Here is a 17,736-nt window from a genome sequence, read left to right on the forward strand (position 1 = left end):
CCCGCGAGTATCGCGGGTCCCCCTCTTGTCTTTATACTAATAGCGAAGGCGCCCCCGTGAGTGCGGATACCTAAATCCGTGCATCGGGGGCACCTGGGGGGGAGGGAGATTTTCGTGCACACTTGGGGCAGTCTCCAGGTGTGCACAAAAATCTGAAAACTGAAAAAAAACATCGGGGGGATACTTAAATCCCCCCAAAGTAACAGAGCATCCCCTGCGCATGCGCAGGGAACACTCTGCTAACTGCCTCACTTCGGAGGGGAGGGGGGAGAGACCGGGGAGGCCCGGCGACTGCAAGCTGCATGGGCCTCATTTCGGGGGGGAAGAGAGAGAGAGACTGGTGAGGCCCGGCAGCTGCAAGACACGGGCCTCGCTCTGAAGGGGGGGAAGAGAGAGAGCGGTGAGGCCTGGCAGTCGTGGGCCTCACTTCGGAGGTGGCGGCGGCAGTGGGGGAGAAGACTGCCGAGGCTCGGCGACTGCAAGCCGTGCAGGCCTCGCTTTGAGGGGGGGAAGAGAGAGCGGTGAGGCCTGGCAGTCGCAGGCCTCACTTCAGAGGCGGCGGCGGGGGGAGAGAGAGACCGGTGAGGCCCAGCGGCTCCAAGCCACGGGCCTCGCTTCGGAGGCGAGGGGGAGGAAAGAGATACTGGCAAGATGCTGGGGGGGCGGAGAGAGAGACCGGCGAGCCTTCGGAGTCGGGGGGGAATCCGGGAGCCACAGGTGGTGGTGGAGGAGACGGGGAACGGCGGGATGGGGGGGAAGCTTACCTGCTGCTTCCTCCTCCGCCTGCTCTGTGTGGAGCTCCCCCGCTCCTCCCCTCCGCAATTTTCGCGGGTCCCCTTTCTTGTAGGTAATAAATATGTTAGAACCGGAGACTGATGTGCCCTCATTTGTGAGAATCCTGTCCTTAGTCCCCCATCCATCTCCTTTCTAGCACTGCGGTGAACTTTACAGCATCTTGGCTGTGCAGAGTATTTTCCTTGTCCCCAAAACAGAGAACTACATTTAAATCTACCATTCCAAATTACATTACATATTCAATTACATTCTTAATTGTTAAGAGCAGTAATAACATTTTGTTTCACTAAAACATGGGGCTAACTTGGATATTGTTCCTAACGTATGTGGATGCAATGGACCTCTGTTGTAAGTTTGTGATTAAATCAAGGAAAACTAAAGAAGTGAACAAGGTTCCCCGCACCCAGAGGTTTTCCAGTTAGTGAAGTGGTGACTTCAGTCCCTTAAAAAATGAAAAAGCCAGAGGCTTGATCAGAGGGCCAAGTGCTGTCACTTTCAGTGCCAGCCCCTGGAAGTTCATTTACAATAATTGGAACTTCCCATAAACAGGAGTAAAATTAAATGAGTTTGACAGTATCTAGGCCTGGGGTTTACAAGTCAAAATATGCTGCTGTCCCCCACCATGCATTCCCACCAGACATTTGTAGGCAGCCTACAAGCGCTGCCATGGACTCAGTCAAGTAGACTCCGGTAGAGTCTGATGACAGAGGCCAAGACCTTCTGTAGAGCAGCAACAGAAGATACTGAAACTGAATACAAAGAACTGTGGGGTTGTCTGACGTTTTTTCATCTTTGGCGTTAGCTATGCAAAAGTGCAGTCTCTTCAGCTATTCTACATTCTTAGACATAACGCCTAACTTCTTTGTGTGATTTATAGCACGTTCTCACCCCTGAGCTCATAGTGGTTTACAGCAGCTTCTCCCCCCCTCCCAATGCAAATACATCACTAAGGGGTTTGTAATGTAACAAATGGTTGGGGGAAATAAAAGAGGCCAAATGACATAATGTTGCAGTATCAATAAGTCTGGCCTTTCCCGATGCAGATTATGTAGATGGCAAACTACCCTAAGGGCATCACTTCCTCCTCAGTATAGCTGGTCATGTAATTCTCATTGCCAACTGGTATGGGGCATTTGGCCAAAGTTTAGGAAGAAATGTATGGTAAAAACCTATTGTAAAATGCTTGTCTGTCTGTCTGTCTGTCTGTCTGTCTGTCTATCCATCCATCCATCCATCTTGCTATCAACTTCTTCTGTTAAGCATAATGAGCTACAGGAAGTCAAATACCATAAAGGTAAACCAGCAAGATGAAAAATAAAGGTCATGACACTGAGATATATGGATTTATAATTCCATGTGGCTTGTGGTACCTTCAACATTTATATAATTATATTCAAACATACGTTTTCATGGACTAGAGCCTGCTTATTCAGAAACAATAGAGTGCAGTAATTTTATGTGAGTGTAGGAAAAGAAAAGTCAACAGGGTCAAGGGACTGTAAAATGCAGGAAGTATGGGGTGAAATGTAGCTATGTGAAATCCAAACCTAATCAAGAAAAATGCAAAGACTGTTCACTAATTATGCCAAGCTAAATATGGGTGGATGATTCCCAGGTTTTATATAGTTAATACCTGTAATTAGTTAGGATTTTTTAATAAGGAAATTCTTTTCTAGAAAGGATGGGTGTCTCTCTATTATTCAGCTCCACAGTTAAGAAGTGATGTAATTGAAGAAAGGTTGATTTGTAATAATCCAGCAAGTGTCTGAGATTGTGCTTCCACAGATTTAAAATCTAATTTTGCCCACTGTCATTCTCACAATTACTATTCTCATCCATCTCCTGTGACCAATGGTGATCTTGAAGCACTAGGTTGTAGACCAGGGGTGTCAAACATAAGGCCTGAGGGCCAGAACTGGCCCATCCAGGGCTCTTATGCAACCCGTGAGCAACTAGTGCAAGTGAGGGAACAGGAAACAGCTCAGGGGGAAGTGGGCAGAGCCACTTTGATTGTGGCTTCAGCATGGTGGAACAACCTTGTCTGTAAAGCAGTTTGGGGGCATCTAACCAGTGCTGCACTGCTGGCTCTCCAGTCCACCCATATGGGGTTTCCTTTGCACCCCCCTCCCATCCTATGGGGCCTTGCAGTGAGGATACAACAACTCAGAGTTTACCAGCTGCTGTCCTTTATACAGTTTATATCTCTGGTACCTGGCATTATGCTTTATGGAACACATGGCCTGGCCTGACAAAGTTTCAATTATGTCAGATCCAGCCCTCGTAACAAATGAGTTTGACGCCTCTGTTGCAGACTGTAGGCTGAAGATTACCAAATGTGAAATCAATCTATACTTACACATGTCCCTTTACTTTCACAATGAGGAATCTGACAGAGGTACTGTTGCTGTATCAGAACTATCTGTCTGTCCAATACTCTCTCTTATGCACTCACACAATTACATACAATGTGCTTGAAATATATCAGAAAAACAAAAAGTGGTGGCACATAACATGATCCAAAGGGCAATAATGCTTCTTTGTTTAGATTTTCCTAACCACCCTTTATGTTTCTTTCATAACAAAAGTATAACTACATTGCTGAACATGACATATATCTATTCAGTCCAATATTTTCCAGCTCCATACATATGTTCCTTTGCCTGGAGACTTCCGGAAAGACTTCTAGGGCCTCTCATTTATTTATGTATCCCTAAAGGCAAATAAGCCTTAGATACATAGGTTATGCCAGATTTTTCAGGAGTGAATATGAAATGATAGGGTGCACTGAAACTTTGGACGTGTGTCAGATTATTTTGAATTTTGTACAAGAAGTTTTGAAAGTGAATTTTAGATTTTGAACCATCATTAGATTTTAATTTAAATAGGCTTTCTTTTCAGCTCTTATTTCTATGGCTTCATGTTTAATCCCCCATGAAAGAAAGAAAAAAGTGTACTTCTATTTTGTGTAATTTATTGCTCATATAATGAATATGATCATTTTGTGTAAACTTTAATTTTGTATCAATTTGCAAAAGCAATGGTACCGTGAATGGTACTGTGTTGAATGAATGTCAAATACTATTTCTCCCAGTGCTCAGGGGGTAAATATAACATGATGGCAGAATCCAGAAGTGCTTGCTTTGTGTAATAAGTAGGGTGAGAGGGCTGCCACTTGAGCCTAACAACTTTTGAAATCTTGATTCTTCTGGATGGTATTTAGGCAATCCAGCAGACCAGCAATGAGTAGGAAATTAGAATGTGGAACTAGGAGACCCAGGTTCAAATCTCCATTCTGTCTTGAACATTTCTGTGTGACCTTGGACTACTCACTTTCTCTCAGCCTAAGCTACCTCACAGGGTTGTTGTGAGAAGTATCTGGGAAAACCATGTATGCCACATCAAACTTCTTGGTAGGATAAAAATGTGATGGATAGATAGGCCCTCTACTCTACTTGGAGTGCTATCATGTGCTATGTTTCAGCTTGGGAAAATGGCATAAGAGGGAAGTCTGAACCCCCTCCTCCTGGGATGAATTGAACCCTGGAATGCTTGGCAATGTTCATTTCCTCGACAACATGACATCTGCCTGAAAGTTGGATTGAGGAACTCATGGCAGATTTTATACCTTGTTTAGCTGTCCAATACCTGATATCCAGATCAAGCAACTGGTGGGAGAGGAACCAAACCCTCTTCATTACTCATTTCCCCAGTTCAGTGAAATGCAAAGTGGAATTGAATATACATACAAAGGAATTAATAACCAAGTGAAATGGAAGCTTGTCTAATTTACTTTACAGCTTATTTGACTTCTCTGACTTTTTTTTCTTTTTTATTCTGTCTGCCCCACAGTCTGTTCACAGTTCTCCAAGGGTGTCTATGCTATTTTTGGCTTTTATGAGAGAAGGACTGTCAACATGCTCACATCCTTTTGTGGGGCTCTCCACCTCTGTTTCATAACGCCCAGCTTCCCTGTCGACACTTCCAACCAATTTGTTCTTCAGCTGCGCCCTGAACTGCAGGACGCCCTCATCAGTGTTATAGAATATCACAAGTGCCAGAAATTTATGTACATTTATGATGCTGACCGGGGTAAGTTGTGAATAAGCAATTAAACCAATCAGGGCAGGATATGGGGAGGAGCCTTTTAGTCAGAGGAAGTACTGAGGACCATTGTTAAAGCCTTGCCTCAACAATTAACTTAATAGGTGTTCTTAGGCAAGTCACTATTTTCCTCATCTGCAATGTGTTTTACCTTACAGGACCGTTACGATGGATGTAAAATGCTTGCACATTCTAAAGTCCTGTATAGATATAAATGATACAGATTTTTTTAAAAAACAAGTAGAATTATACATCTAAGCACCTAATGAAGAATGTTTTTGATATCACTGACTATTGTCAGTAATGAGAAGATCTAAGGAAAGATGTACATAAAATTGAATCTGGGATTCATCTTTGTTTCTCTTTCTAACCTCATCCATCCCATTTCTTTCTCAGGTTTGTCAGTCCTTCAAAAAGTGTTGGATACAGCTGCAGAGAAAAACTGGCAGGTGACAGCTGTCAATGTCATGACAACAACAGAAGAGGATTACAAGTCACTCTTCCAAAATCTGGAGAAGAAGAAGGAGCGGGTAGTAGTGGTGGACTGTGAAACAGACCGACTGAATGCTATCTTGAACAAGGTGGGTTAGTATTGAGATGGGGTTCGATGACTGATGGGATAAAGAAAATGGAAGCTATATAAGACAGTGTTTTTCACATTAGGGTGTGAGTATACCTATAGAATCACAAGGATATCTATGTCAACTAGCTTTTAGATCACCTCATAGTACCAGTCAGAAAACATGCAGTTGCTGGGATCCAACAACTCAGCTCTAGGACTGCTAACTGGTTGAATTACTCTAAAGAAGTATATTCCTAATGAAGTTGTTATAATTACTTCAGGTATAGAATCACAGAATCATAGAATGTTAGAGTTGGAAGGAATCTTGCAGGTCATCTAGTCCAACCCCCTGCACTCTGCAGGAGCATAGCCAAAAGATAGCCCTACATACCTACAACATATCCGAAAGATGGTCGTCCAGTCTCCGCTTAAAAACGTCCAGCTAACCTAAGTGCACGACTTTGCACTTATATCTATTGAGATTCATTTTATTTGTCTCCGCCTACTGTTTCAGCCTATCTAGATCATTTTGAATCCTGACTCTGTCTTCTTAAGAATTAGTGATCCCACCCAGCTTTGTGTCATCTGCCCCATGTCTTCCTCCAGGTCATTTATAAAAACATTGAACAACACTGGGCCTAGGACCAAGCCCTGTGGCACTCCACTCGAGACTTCCCTCCACATAGATGCAGAGCCATTTACGAGCACTCGTTGGGTACGATTTTTCAACCAACCATGAATCCACCAAACGGTTGCACCATCCAGCCCACACTTAACCAGCTTATCCTCAAGGATATCATGAGAAACTTTGTCAAATGCTTTACTGAAATCTAGATACACTATATCCACAGCATTGCCAGAATCAACCATTTTAGTAACTCTGTCAAAAAAGGAGATAAGGTTGGTCTGGCATGACTTATTCTTGATAAACCCATGCTGGCTACTTAGCTGTTTTTCACTCTATTTTCCAATGCAAAGTTAGCTTTCAATTTGTTACCAGAATTTCAGGTTGTGTGTAACACTATTTTCTGCATGCAGCTCTAACAAAAATTCCCATCCCTGTCCACCTTTGCACATCCAGCCTCTACCTAGAAGTTATTAAGTTGCTATCTCCAGTGAAAAGTCCTTTACAATCATGGCATTAGATTGATTAAAACTGGTCAGGGCCTTTTGAGTTGTCACCTTATAGAATCAGCTACCTTCTTAGGCCTGACCTTGTAGGCCAGGTACAGATTAAACAAACATTTTACTTTTAAAGTATAGCTGATGTTCTCATGGTATTATTGTTCTGACGACACGAGAGGATAAAAACTTCCACAGAGCATGGCAACTTGTCGAGCACATTGGAAGGACCTATCTGGTACATGACAAGCAATGACAAGGAAAGAGAGGTAGACTTGTGTGTGTGTGGGGGGGGGGGTGTCATAAAAATACTTAATCCACACGGGAGTTCCCAGGTTGCTAAAGACTGAGAAACACTGGTATATGACCTGAACATTTTTACTAGTTGCTTTTAGCATTTAGTTTTGTTTACTGATTGATAGAGCTATTTTGATTGCAGTACTTTTACTGTAAAGCACTTTAAGTGCCTGTTTGTTACAGAAATAGTGTTACATAGTATAGTGCAGTATATCCTACTATCTGCTGGCTTTCAGAACAGAACATATACAGGGCATGTTGGGGGAAAACTGAGTCTCAATTCAATCCCATAAATCTTACAACTTAATTTTTGGACAGCTTTTTCCACACAAACTTTTTGCCCACATTTCTAATTTAACAGTGAAAGTTTTTCTTACCTGAAACCCGGGTTCTTTAAGATCTAGAAATTTTTGCCATTAGATAAGCATTTTGTGTTCACCTACAATGTGTATTACATCAAACTCCACCAATAAATTGTCCCCATCATAGAGAGTAATACTGAAGTGATGGTGCAATCTTTGTCAATCAGGGAAGATCACCTAATGCCCCTGGCTGGCTTGGTCTATTCCTTCCCCACCCATCCATCCATTTATCCATCCATCCATCCATCCATCCATCCATCCACCCACCTTTCTTCTATTTCTCTGGCTGTGATTCGAAGAAACTATCTCCTACCATAACAAGTGGGATGGGGCAGCACTTACTGAAGAGAATAAAGTCCTTCTGACTGAAGAGATGGAGGCAGAAGCTGCAGAACAGGACACGAATGGCCAAAGAGATGTAAAGAGATACTCGGTCTTCGTTCCTAGCCAGCTTGGGACATTCCCTACCTTTCTCCCTCTGACTTTAATTGGAGGTACTGTGATCTTGTGGGTCTGAAGCAGGTCTTGCAAAACTCATTGGAAATTGTCACTAGTTACAATTGGAGAGAGAAGGAGGAGGAGGTATCTTGCTGCCTGGGGGTCCAAACCAGGCTGAAGAGGTGTGCCCTGCCTACTCCTCCTGCTGCCTCGCCTAGTGTATGCATGGAGGAATGCATGCCACCCTCTCCCCACTGTTGTCACTGCTGAGTTCCAAGATCTGGAGTGGGGTGGGGAGAGTGACATGAGCAGTAAAATATATTGAGCTGGCTGTGCTGTATCTTTTTTTTAAAAAAATGTATCCCTACCTCTACTCAAGTTCTTATGATCAATTATAACGGTAGCAGGGTTGGGATCAGGGACTATTGATTGGGACCTTCTAAATTCCACTTTCCAACAAGGGGTACAGTGTCAACCCTCTGGTCCTGTTGTTTCTTCTTTATGCGGTACTGTGTATGTGCCTCCCCTTTTTTACTGTGCAAGCAAACAAAGTACTAAGGAGATAGAAGGGCTACCATCAACAATCTCACCATCTGATCAGCTGTGCAGATTAGGCCTAGAGAAATCAGCAGTAGAAAACCAGTTGGTCCACCCACGGAAGGGAGTCCACTGATGGCATTTTGTCCAAGGACCCCCCTTTTTTTCTCATAACTGCTTAGGAATTTCATTTCACATTCCAAAATTAGGGATGATTTTCACTCCCGGGGCAGAAATAATTTCTATTCACTGTTGCAGAGCCATGTCTGAAAAACAACAGGTTTCAGAATATTTAGGCAGTTTCTGCAGAAAGACAGATAAATAAATTTATAAACTGATGTACAATTAAATCATGGAACACAGCCCAATGACGGATTTTGTTGTTGTTCAGTCGCACAGTCGAGTCTGACACTTCGCGACCCCATGGACCAGATCACGCCAGGCCTTCCGGTCTTCCACCGTCCTCTAAAGTTTGCTCAATTTCATGTTCGTTGCATCTATGACACTGTCTAACCATCTCATCTTTTTTGCCGTCCCCGTCTTCTTTGACCTTCAGTCTTTCCCAGCATCAGGGTCTTCTCCAGGGAGTGCTCCCTTCTCATTGGGTGGCCAAAGTATTTGAGCTTCAGTTTCATTATCTGGCCTTCCAGGGAACAGTCAGGGTTGATTTCTTTTAGGATTGACTGATTTGATCTTCTTGCAGTCCAAGGGACTCTCAAGAGTCTTCTCCAGCACCATAGTTCAAAAGAATCTATTCTTCGGCGCTCGGCCTTCCTTATAGTCCAACTCTCGCAGCCATACATGACTACTGAAAGACTATTGAAAGAGGTAGTCAATCTTTAAAGGTACAATTGTGGTCTTAGGGTACTGTCTCAGTGATGATCTGGTTCTTATAGATCCACATGGGTCAATGCAGGGGTAATTCATGAGGACAACCAGATGGATTTCACCTAGAGAACTGGTGTTGAGTAGTGATGGGCATGAACTGGGAAAATGTGGTATGGTTCATGGTATGCCAGCTTCATGAACCATGAAACATCACAAATAAACCAGTTTCATTTGTGAGGTTTGTGACATGGTAGAACACCCCTCAGCATGATAGAGACACCAAACTCACAAGGGATATCCGGCTAACCCACCTCTACCTACATGCCAAGGTTGGTGAGGATTGAATTTATGGGGTTCGAGTTATGGCTCCCCCAAAGAAGGTGTCCCCAGGAAAGCATTTTCTGGGGAAATGACAAGCACAGGTTCATGAGGGTCAGGATTGTATAGAATGGATCCTGTGCAAATTAAAGATGCCAAACATGCAAGAGATCTCCAGATGACTCTCCTCTACTTGCCCTCCAAGTTTGATGAGGATTGGATTTATGGGGTCCAAGTTACAGCCCCCCAAAGAAGGTGCTCCTATGGAGGGAAAAACAGCAAAAAAGCAAGGACAACAGAAGCCATGCAGAACAGAATCGAAGTCCCAGAGAATCTCTGCAGTAGAAACTGAAGGTTGGAGGCATTTTTGCAAGCCCAGCAGAACCAGTGCAATGTGCCCAGCAGAACTAGTGCCACTGTGGCAGAAATAAGGGGACACGTTGTGCAAATCCCTGTACAGATTCTGTCTGCTCTGATGCATAAAAATTGTGCATGGCAAAACAGCTGCTGTGCTGGAACTCTGGGATTAGAGTGATTATCAGATTAATCTCACTCTTCCCGTGGGCTTCTCCCATCTGTTTATTTGTATTCACCTGTTGCCTAATGTTTCAAGACTGAACTAAGATTTCTGCTGCTCAGAAGCCATTCTTGCATTCTAGAGGCATTCAACTCTGTTGTCACAAATATTTCCCCATTCTTTAAAACATGCCACACACTTGAAATATAATGATAAAAGGGTCGGCAGCAGGATTTAACCCCCAGCGCCAAGCTTCCTTCTGCCAAGACAGCCGTTTATCTTTAAGTATAACGTAGACATAGGACAGAGAACTTCGTAATGTGCTCCAGCCTTCCGAGTTTTGGCCTTCCCATTTCTGCAATTTGTAACTCCAGGTTTTCACATTGCAAAATATAGTGGCATATTTATGTCATTTTTGGAATTTAGTTTCCACAATATTTGAATTTAGTTTCAAGGAAGATGTGTTGTTCACAGATCAAGCACATGTGGCTGACACCTGTTTACTATCTCACCAAGTGCTGATTGAACTTCTCACAAAGAACTCTATGAAAGCATGTATGCCATCTCAGCAATAATTGTTGCTTCTACCAAATCCAGATGTCTATTTCGTGTCTTTCATTTTATATTTAGTGGTAGATCTACTTGGAGACCAGGTTCTTTCTAAAGCAGTAGGTTGGATTCAGTAGTGAGGTTCTGCAGATGGGGGCAGGGGTTCTTTTCTCCCAAGTCAGACCTCCAACTACCCCTCCACACAGTTCCTGGGGTTCTCATATCCCACAGGGGCAGCATTTCAGGTAGTAATTTGGGCAACAGCAGCAGGGGAGAGGCAAGTGGAAGGCAAGTCCATCAGTGGAAATTTCCTTGTGGATCAAATCTGATGTTTTTCCAACAGCCGGTATAAGAATTCCTACTGAAACCCTGCCCCAGCAGGGCTACAAATTGAACACAGAGAATCACAATGAGAATCTTAGTTGAGCTTGGAGATTTTTAGAGGAAAAGACAGTCTCATTGACATATGTGTTATTGCATGTTTCCATACCTGAAACACTATGGGTTAGGAATAGAGATGCTAGAATTCAGCATCCATACTGTGATCCAAACTGCTCATTTTCATCAGTAGCTGGGTTGGCACTTGCAGCAGCCTCCAACAAAACTGAGCAACCTATTTTCACCTGTGTGAAGACTTAGGCTATGATCATGCTGGCAGTTTGGCCCAACACAGCCACTCCTCCCCTCCGGATCAAATGGGCACAGTCAGACAGCCACATCTGTCAGGCATTCCCCAGCCATACTTATTCCACCATAGGGGGACTTGGAGCCGGGTTAAAAAGGCACCACATCACAAGTGGTGTTTTCAGTTCCCCACATAGTCATTGTGCATGGTCGGATGTCTGAATGTGCGGGAGCACGCGCAGAACGGATTTGGCAGTCTGAACCCGCAGATCCGTTTTGAGGGGGTTTTGGCAGTGTGCTCCGTGGCTGAGGCACTGCAATAACATGGATGCTTTACCACAGGATGTCTCCGTGGGTAACCCACAGCAGGGTGTGCTGTGTGGCTAATATGACCCACAAAACTTTCAACGGGTTCAGTTGGAGGCGGGACTATATCGCGCCAAGCCACCAGTGTGGCTGCGGCCGTATATAATGTATGTGAAGCAATATGAGTGTTCAGAAGGGTACCATAAATATAAAGGTTATGTATATTATTGAGGCTGCCAAGTCATATCCTTGGTGAAAAGTGCTCTACCACCCTCCGACCCTTCTTAATGGACTCTTCCTACTGCCTGCCCTGCAATCGTTCTTTCTCCTATTTATATATAAAAATAATCTAGAATTTATACAATTATTTGGAATGCATTTACAACTTTAACACATGAAGCTGCACACCTCTCCCTATGACCATTCATCTACCTAGTTCAGAACTGCATACTCTGACAGAGTCATAGATAGTGGTTGTTCAGATCATCTATGAACTGATTCTTTAACTAAAGAAGAAGAAGAGGAAGAGATTAGATTCATACCCCACCCTTCACTTGGAGTCTCAGAGCGGCTTACAAACTCCTTTCCCTTCCCCTCCCCACAACAGACACCCTGTGAGGTGGGTGGGGCTGAGAGAACTCTGGCACAAACTGCTCTTTTTCAAGGACAGCTGTGCCAGAGCTTGTGACTGACCCAAGGTCACATCAGCAGGTGCAAGTGGAGGAGTGGGGAATCAAACCCGGTTCTCCCAGATTAGAGTCCGCACACTTAACCACTACACCACACTGGCTGTAGGGGATTGAACCCAGGGCCTTCTGCATGCAAAGCAGATACTCTACCACTGAGACTTCAGGCTACAGGGGGTCACACTCAAACAGAATCTATGAATAGGTTATTTCCCTCTAACTCATTTTCTAACCTCTGCAGGATTTGTCTTTCACATGTAGTGAACATGAATCATTGTTTCATGTTTTTTTAAAAAATTCATAGGCCTGTAATCGTATGTTTTAGTTGTATAAAAAACCATGAGGATTGGAACTTTTTATTAAAAACAAAGCAAAACAAAATGCTAAATTGTTTCTACCTTGCTTGCCATTCAGCTCCAGGATTTCTCTAGACTTGACGGAACTTTTTCCCATTATCAAGTGGGTAATAAAACTTCATAGTGTCAGTATCCTCTCAGGGGGAGTCTATCACTCTTTTCTCATTAAAAGGCAAATGATTATTCTCAGTTATCATGTTGAACAAGAAGTATTGGAACTGAGAAGCCTTTTAAAATATGCTTTTAAAATTAGAAATAAAATAGATAAAGCAAGACTTGTTGCTTTGATAGATTCCTGTTGGACATGAAAACTTTCATTAGATACTTATCTAACTGATCAACATGGTGTCTGCCCACACATATAAGTTACTAGCTTCTGTGTAAGTGCTGTATTAAAGACTTTGTTTTGTAGCCATGCTGCAGTGATGGAAGATAGAGCTTCTTCTCAGAATGCATGTATGAGAGGAAAGAGCAATATTTGAGCACTCTCCATTTTACCTCTAGTCTACATATGCATGCCTTGGAAAAGTAATCTTGTGCATGGAAACTCTGCACATATCCCTTCTTTGATTGTTGATGTTATATTTATTTCTGGTTTGTGGTTTATATTTTTAACAAATCCTCAGAATAACAAAAAAAGTTAGCATTGGAGAAGCTCATGTTAGCATTATACTATTTTCATGGCACCTTTTTAATCGTAACCACATAAGGTCTGCATTTATAGCTCATCAGACAATTCTGTGTCCCCCCTCCCTGCATTTATCCTGTAAAATGTTATGAAGCTTATGACATTTTCTAGGTTTAAGAGAAATCCATGGAGCAGAAATGAGCCTTTGTTGAAAGATCATGCTGACAAGCGGACTCATTTGCTTCAGTCATTATTTAATTATCCCACCCAGGAGATCTGCATGGTGTGAAAGGTGGTGGTGACTTACTTATTTGTATCCAGAAGTGCTAACAAATGTCTACTCTGATAACACTAATTGAAATGCTGGGATATTAGCATAGGAGTCTGACAGTTTTTAACGCATACTCAAGAGCATTTCAACTGCAAGAGGCAGAGGCAGGTGAGCCAGTTAACATATGAACAAGTGTCCTATAACTGCTAATCCATTTGGCGATAATTGTAATGCCAAGTATCTTTATGACATTGTTTCGTGTTCTGGCTGATCTCACCAGGGTATTGATGTGTAATTGAAAACCCATCCACACATCTCTTTTCTCTGGTCATATGCTCTAAAAAAAAAAAAAGTCCTGAAATTTAATTTGTGTTGTGTCTGTTCTTGTTTATATCTAGAAACCTAATAAAAATAGAAAGAGGAACAAAAGAACCTGACACAAATAGCTCATGGCTTGTCTCCTTGGCTAGTAACCTTCCTTTTCATACCAAAATAGGTATTAACATAGGGATTTAGGGTTCAGGGATGCTTGGTGGGACCATGACACAATTTTATATTATACTGACCAAAACAAATGGATAGAAACACAAAGCCAATAAAAGTACAACTACATTTGCCCTTTAGGCAAGAGCTTTTCAGTTCCGCAACATCAATGGGAACACACTATTGAGAAAAAAGGGTGACAGCATTATGGGCCATTCACCATTTATATTGATGAAGCAGTCAAGCGACCCTCCAAAGGTCATGGTGGTGACAAGGAAAGAACGCTCAGACAAAACTCAGTGTTCTTTATATGGGAGCATCATATATAAACTGACTGCTGCCACTGGTTAGATTTGAGGGCTCTAGGGCAATGTTTGCTCTCAAGACTTTGTGCAGAGTTAAATGTCTGTATATTGTTTGACCTTTATTCAGTTTGTTTGACCTTTATACAGTTTGCTAGACTACTTTAGATCTTGTAAATCTAATGCATAATAAATGTTGAATATTTTCATCACATTATAGAACTGTAATATATTTCCTGCAGACTGCAGCTGAGCTAGTCCAGCAGAGGCTCAATAGCAAGTGTGGGAAATGTCTTGAAACGCATCACACTTCTTACAAGACTCAGCTTTTTTTTTGGTGCTAGCATGCTCCAGTGGTTGACGCCCCATGGCATCCTGACATTCAGCTAGTGCATGAGGATAAAGACAGGCCAGTGATCCCCATGTACTAGCTGAACATCAATGATTATTCACATAAAGTCTCCCTCCCATGACTGGACTGGTTCATCACGCAAGTGACCCAAGCCACCACTTGGGCTGCCAAGCTGGTGGAGAATGACAAATGTGGCAGGGGGAGGCCTATAAGGCATGTATTTGTTGTCAACCTCTACAATGCCACTGTTCTCACCTTGGGTCCAAAGTGGGCTGCCTGGGTAGCATGAGAGAAAATGTGCATCTTCTCTCATATCTGTTGCCTCAGATTTATCCAAGGCAGGCTGCAGAGAAAGTGGTCTGGATCCTTCTGGCAGCAGCAACCCAAGAGAGGCATATACCTCTCGTCTTGTGTCTGCATGTCTCCTTTTGTGTCTGCTACCTCAGATCCATTCAAGGTGGGCTGCAGAGAGAGGAGCCTTCCTTTGATCCTGCTGAGTAGAGGGATCAGCACAGCTAGAAAATGGTTGGGACAGTTCATTAGCTTGAGCTAGCCCGTCCCCCAGTTTTCACAGTATAAATAATAGTAGAAATCTTCCTCTATCCAGAGTCTGCTCCACATGTAACACAGAAAGGAATTATGTGAAACCAACACATAATACATTGTTGGGATTCTCTAATGGAAGAGGTAGTGATAATGGTCACTAATGTAGATGGTTTTAGAAAGGAACTAGACAATTAACTGTATATTAGCCTTTATAGTTAAATGGAACCTAGTTTCAAAGGCCCTATTCATCTAAATACCAAGATAAACAACAAGAGATGGGCATGCCTTGCTTGTGAGTTCTCAGGTTTCCCAGAATGCTAGACTAAATGCACCCTGATGTTCTGCTGTCATAAAGGTAAAGGTAAAGGTTCCCTTGCTCGAAAGGCAGTCGAATCCGACTCTAGGGTTGCGGTGCTCATCCCCGTTTCAAAGCCGAAGAGCTGCCTGAAGACGTTTCCGTGGTCATGTGGCCGGTATGACTAAACACCAAGGCGCATGGAATGCTGTTACCTTCCCACTGAAGTGGTACCTATTTATCTACTTGCAATTTCTTGCTTTCGAACTGCTAGGTTGGCAGGAGCTGGAACTAGAGATGGGAGCTCACTCCATCATGCGGGACCCGGGTCTCGAACTGCTGAACTACTGGCCTTCCACAGCCTGCAGTTCAGCGTCTTTAACCACTTGAGCCACCGCAGCTCCATATTGCCGTCATATTGTCATGCTATTTTCCAAGTACAAATTATTCATGCTTCTGTTTTTCACTTCTGTTTTTCTGCCCACATCCCTTCCCCTTTGTGAGTTCTGTAAGTTCTAAAGAACTCCAGGGGTTCACAGGCCCTTTCAGGTGAGATTTGTAAGTCTTCCCTTGGATACCACAGCAAAGTTTGGAATACAAAAGGGCAAGGCACTCGGCCCTTTGAAAAAAAATACATTTGTGTAATGTGCAGCCTGGGAGATGTGGCAGCACTCTTTCTTTCAGTGGTAGCGAGCATTATCTCCTTTGCTCTTGAGAGTGAGAACAAATAAATCCCTAAACATTTATGATACGTGGCTGATGAGTCTCAGATATTATGGGTTTTCATCTAACTTTTGGGATATGCTTACTGAACTCATTTTGCAAATTTTTGCTTTCTCATTCTGATTGCACAGAAACTGTAACCCCATGTCTCAGAGATCTTACTGTAGCTTGAATCTCAGCATTTTTAAAGTACCTCCTTTTGCAAATGTTCTTATTTAAAGCACAGCTAGGTTAAAATAATTACAGGGGTGAAACATTCAGTGCAAAATTCTCTTCATTTATCTATAAATAGTGTTGAATGAAGTGTTTTGTGTTTCATCATTACAGATCGTTAAGCTTGGAAAAAATGGGGTAGGATATCACTACATTCTTGCAACACTGGTAAGTCAGATCTTGCTTGTTTCTCATTCCCGGTAATATAATTTTTTGATAAGTGCCTTTTTTAATTTGTTGAACATTTACTGTGTCAGTAAAATATAGGATCTTCAAGGTGGTTTTCTATATTTGTAATTGCTTTTTGTGGGGCAAGATATTTTTTCATCCAGTTGTGCATAATGGCTCATAAAGATGTGCATATTGCTGCATGATTTGACAACAACTGTTTTTTAAGTGCAGTGTAAAGCCAGACTCATTACTAGAGATATGCATTTTTTAATTTTCAGGTTACATTTAATTTCAAAAGTGAATTTTCTTGTATCTGTGATTATATGTGCTTGCAATAATTATTATATTTGGCTTTATTTCCATTGGTAGTGAAAAACATTTTCAGCTACATCTTTGTTTTCCATCCAGTTAGAATAATATTATGTCTTTACACTTAACGGTTCCTCCCAACCAAAGTTCAACATAGGGTAATGCATGAAATGACTGGCAGCAATTAATTTGTTGTTATTCCCACTTGCTTTTGTTACGCTAACAATGTAACCAGTGGGCCAATTCAGACAATACAAAGTCCTTGTGGAGGAAACAGGGACTAGCAAGAGATGTACACTTGGAGTTCCATGCTAGGAACTCAATTCCCAGGCTCACATGGGTCTACTTCAAATTGGGGCCATGGTGCATGAGAAACATGGATTTAAGCATTCCTCTCTATACCATTTTCCAAACCAGAAATGGTTCCAGGGAGCCCTTTGGGGAAACTTACATTTATCCATCACTAGATGTAAGTCTCACCAATTCTGCAAATAGCAACTCTCTGGGGCCATTTTAGGCATGGAAAATGGTGAGGGGACTTAAGTCCCTTCTCCCTGCATGCCATGTTTCCTGTTCAGTTTGGGTCCCCACACTCCTGGCAACTGAGTTCCTAGCACAGAATGCTGGACACATGCCTGATCTGAAGTCCTCATGAGTGGCATGTGGCTGCCACAAAAACTGTACAATATATGAATCCACCCTGAACCTGACTGTGTTTTTGTGTAGTAGAACTTAAAGATCCTTTTCAAACTGCCTTTGTATTCCGTTTTAGTAACTGGTTGCTAATGGATTTTTTCTGACATTTCAGACAGACCCATTGTAGTAACTGGCTGCTAGTGGGATAGCAAAGCATGGTTGAGCCACTTTTGAGGGAAACGGCTTTTTTCCATTTTCAAACCCTTCTGAATCACTGTGGTGTGCTGTCTAAAATGTCCCTAGTGCTTCCCACAATGACACTTTCCCCCCACCCTTTTTTTACCTTGCAGACTTCCTCAAACTTTTAAAAAACATTCTGAGGTGAGCGCTATAGTGTGCTATATTGACT

General features: G+C 42.6%; 1 protein-coding gene across 3 annotated transcripts in view; it reads left to right on the plus strand.

The window, feature by feature from the left end:
- Positions 1 to 17,736, plus strand: part of GRIA1 (glutamate receptor, ionotropic, AMPA 1) — a 310,203-nt gene that overhangs the window by 157,494 nt on the left and 134,973 nt on the right. For 2 of the 3 annotated variants that reach the window (XM_015423157.1, XM_015423156.1), the window contains exons 3-5: positions 4,645 to 4,884; positions 5,293 to 5,477; positions 16,326 to 16,379. In XM_015423157.1, coding sequence (XP_015278643.1) covers positions 4,645 to 4,884; positions 5,293 to 5,477; positions 16,326 to 16,379 — 479 coding nt within the window. The remainder of the gene's footprint in view (positions 1 to 4,644; positions 4,885 to 5,292; positions 5,478 to 16,325; positions 16,380 to 17,736) is intronic. The other variant, XM_015423158.1, reaches the window with a different exon arrangement.

Source organism: Gekko japonicus, unplaced genomic scaffold (assembly GCF_001447785.1).
Source record: "Gekko japonicus isolate JY-2015 unplaced genomic scaffold, Gekko_japonicus_V1.1 scaffold577, whole genome shotgun sequence".
Lineage (NCBI taxonomy): Eukaryota > Metazoa > Chordata > Lepidosauria > Squamata > Gekkonidae > Gekko > Gekko japonicus.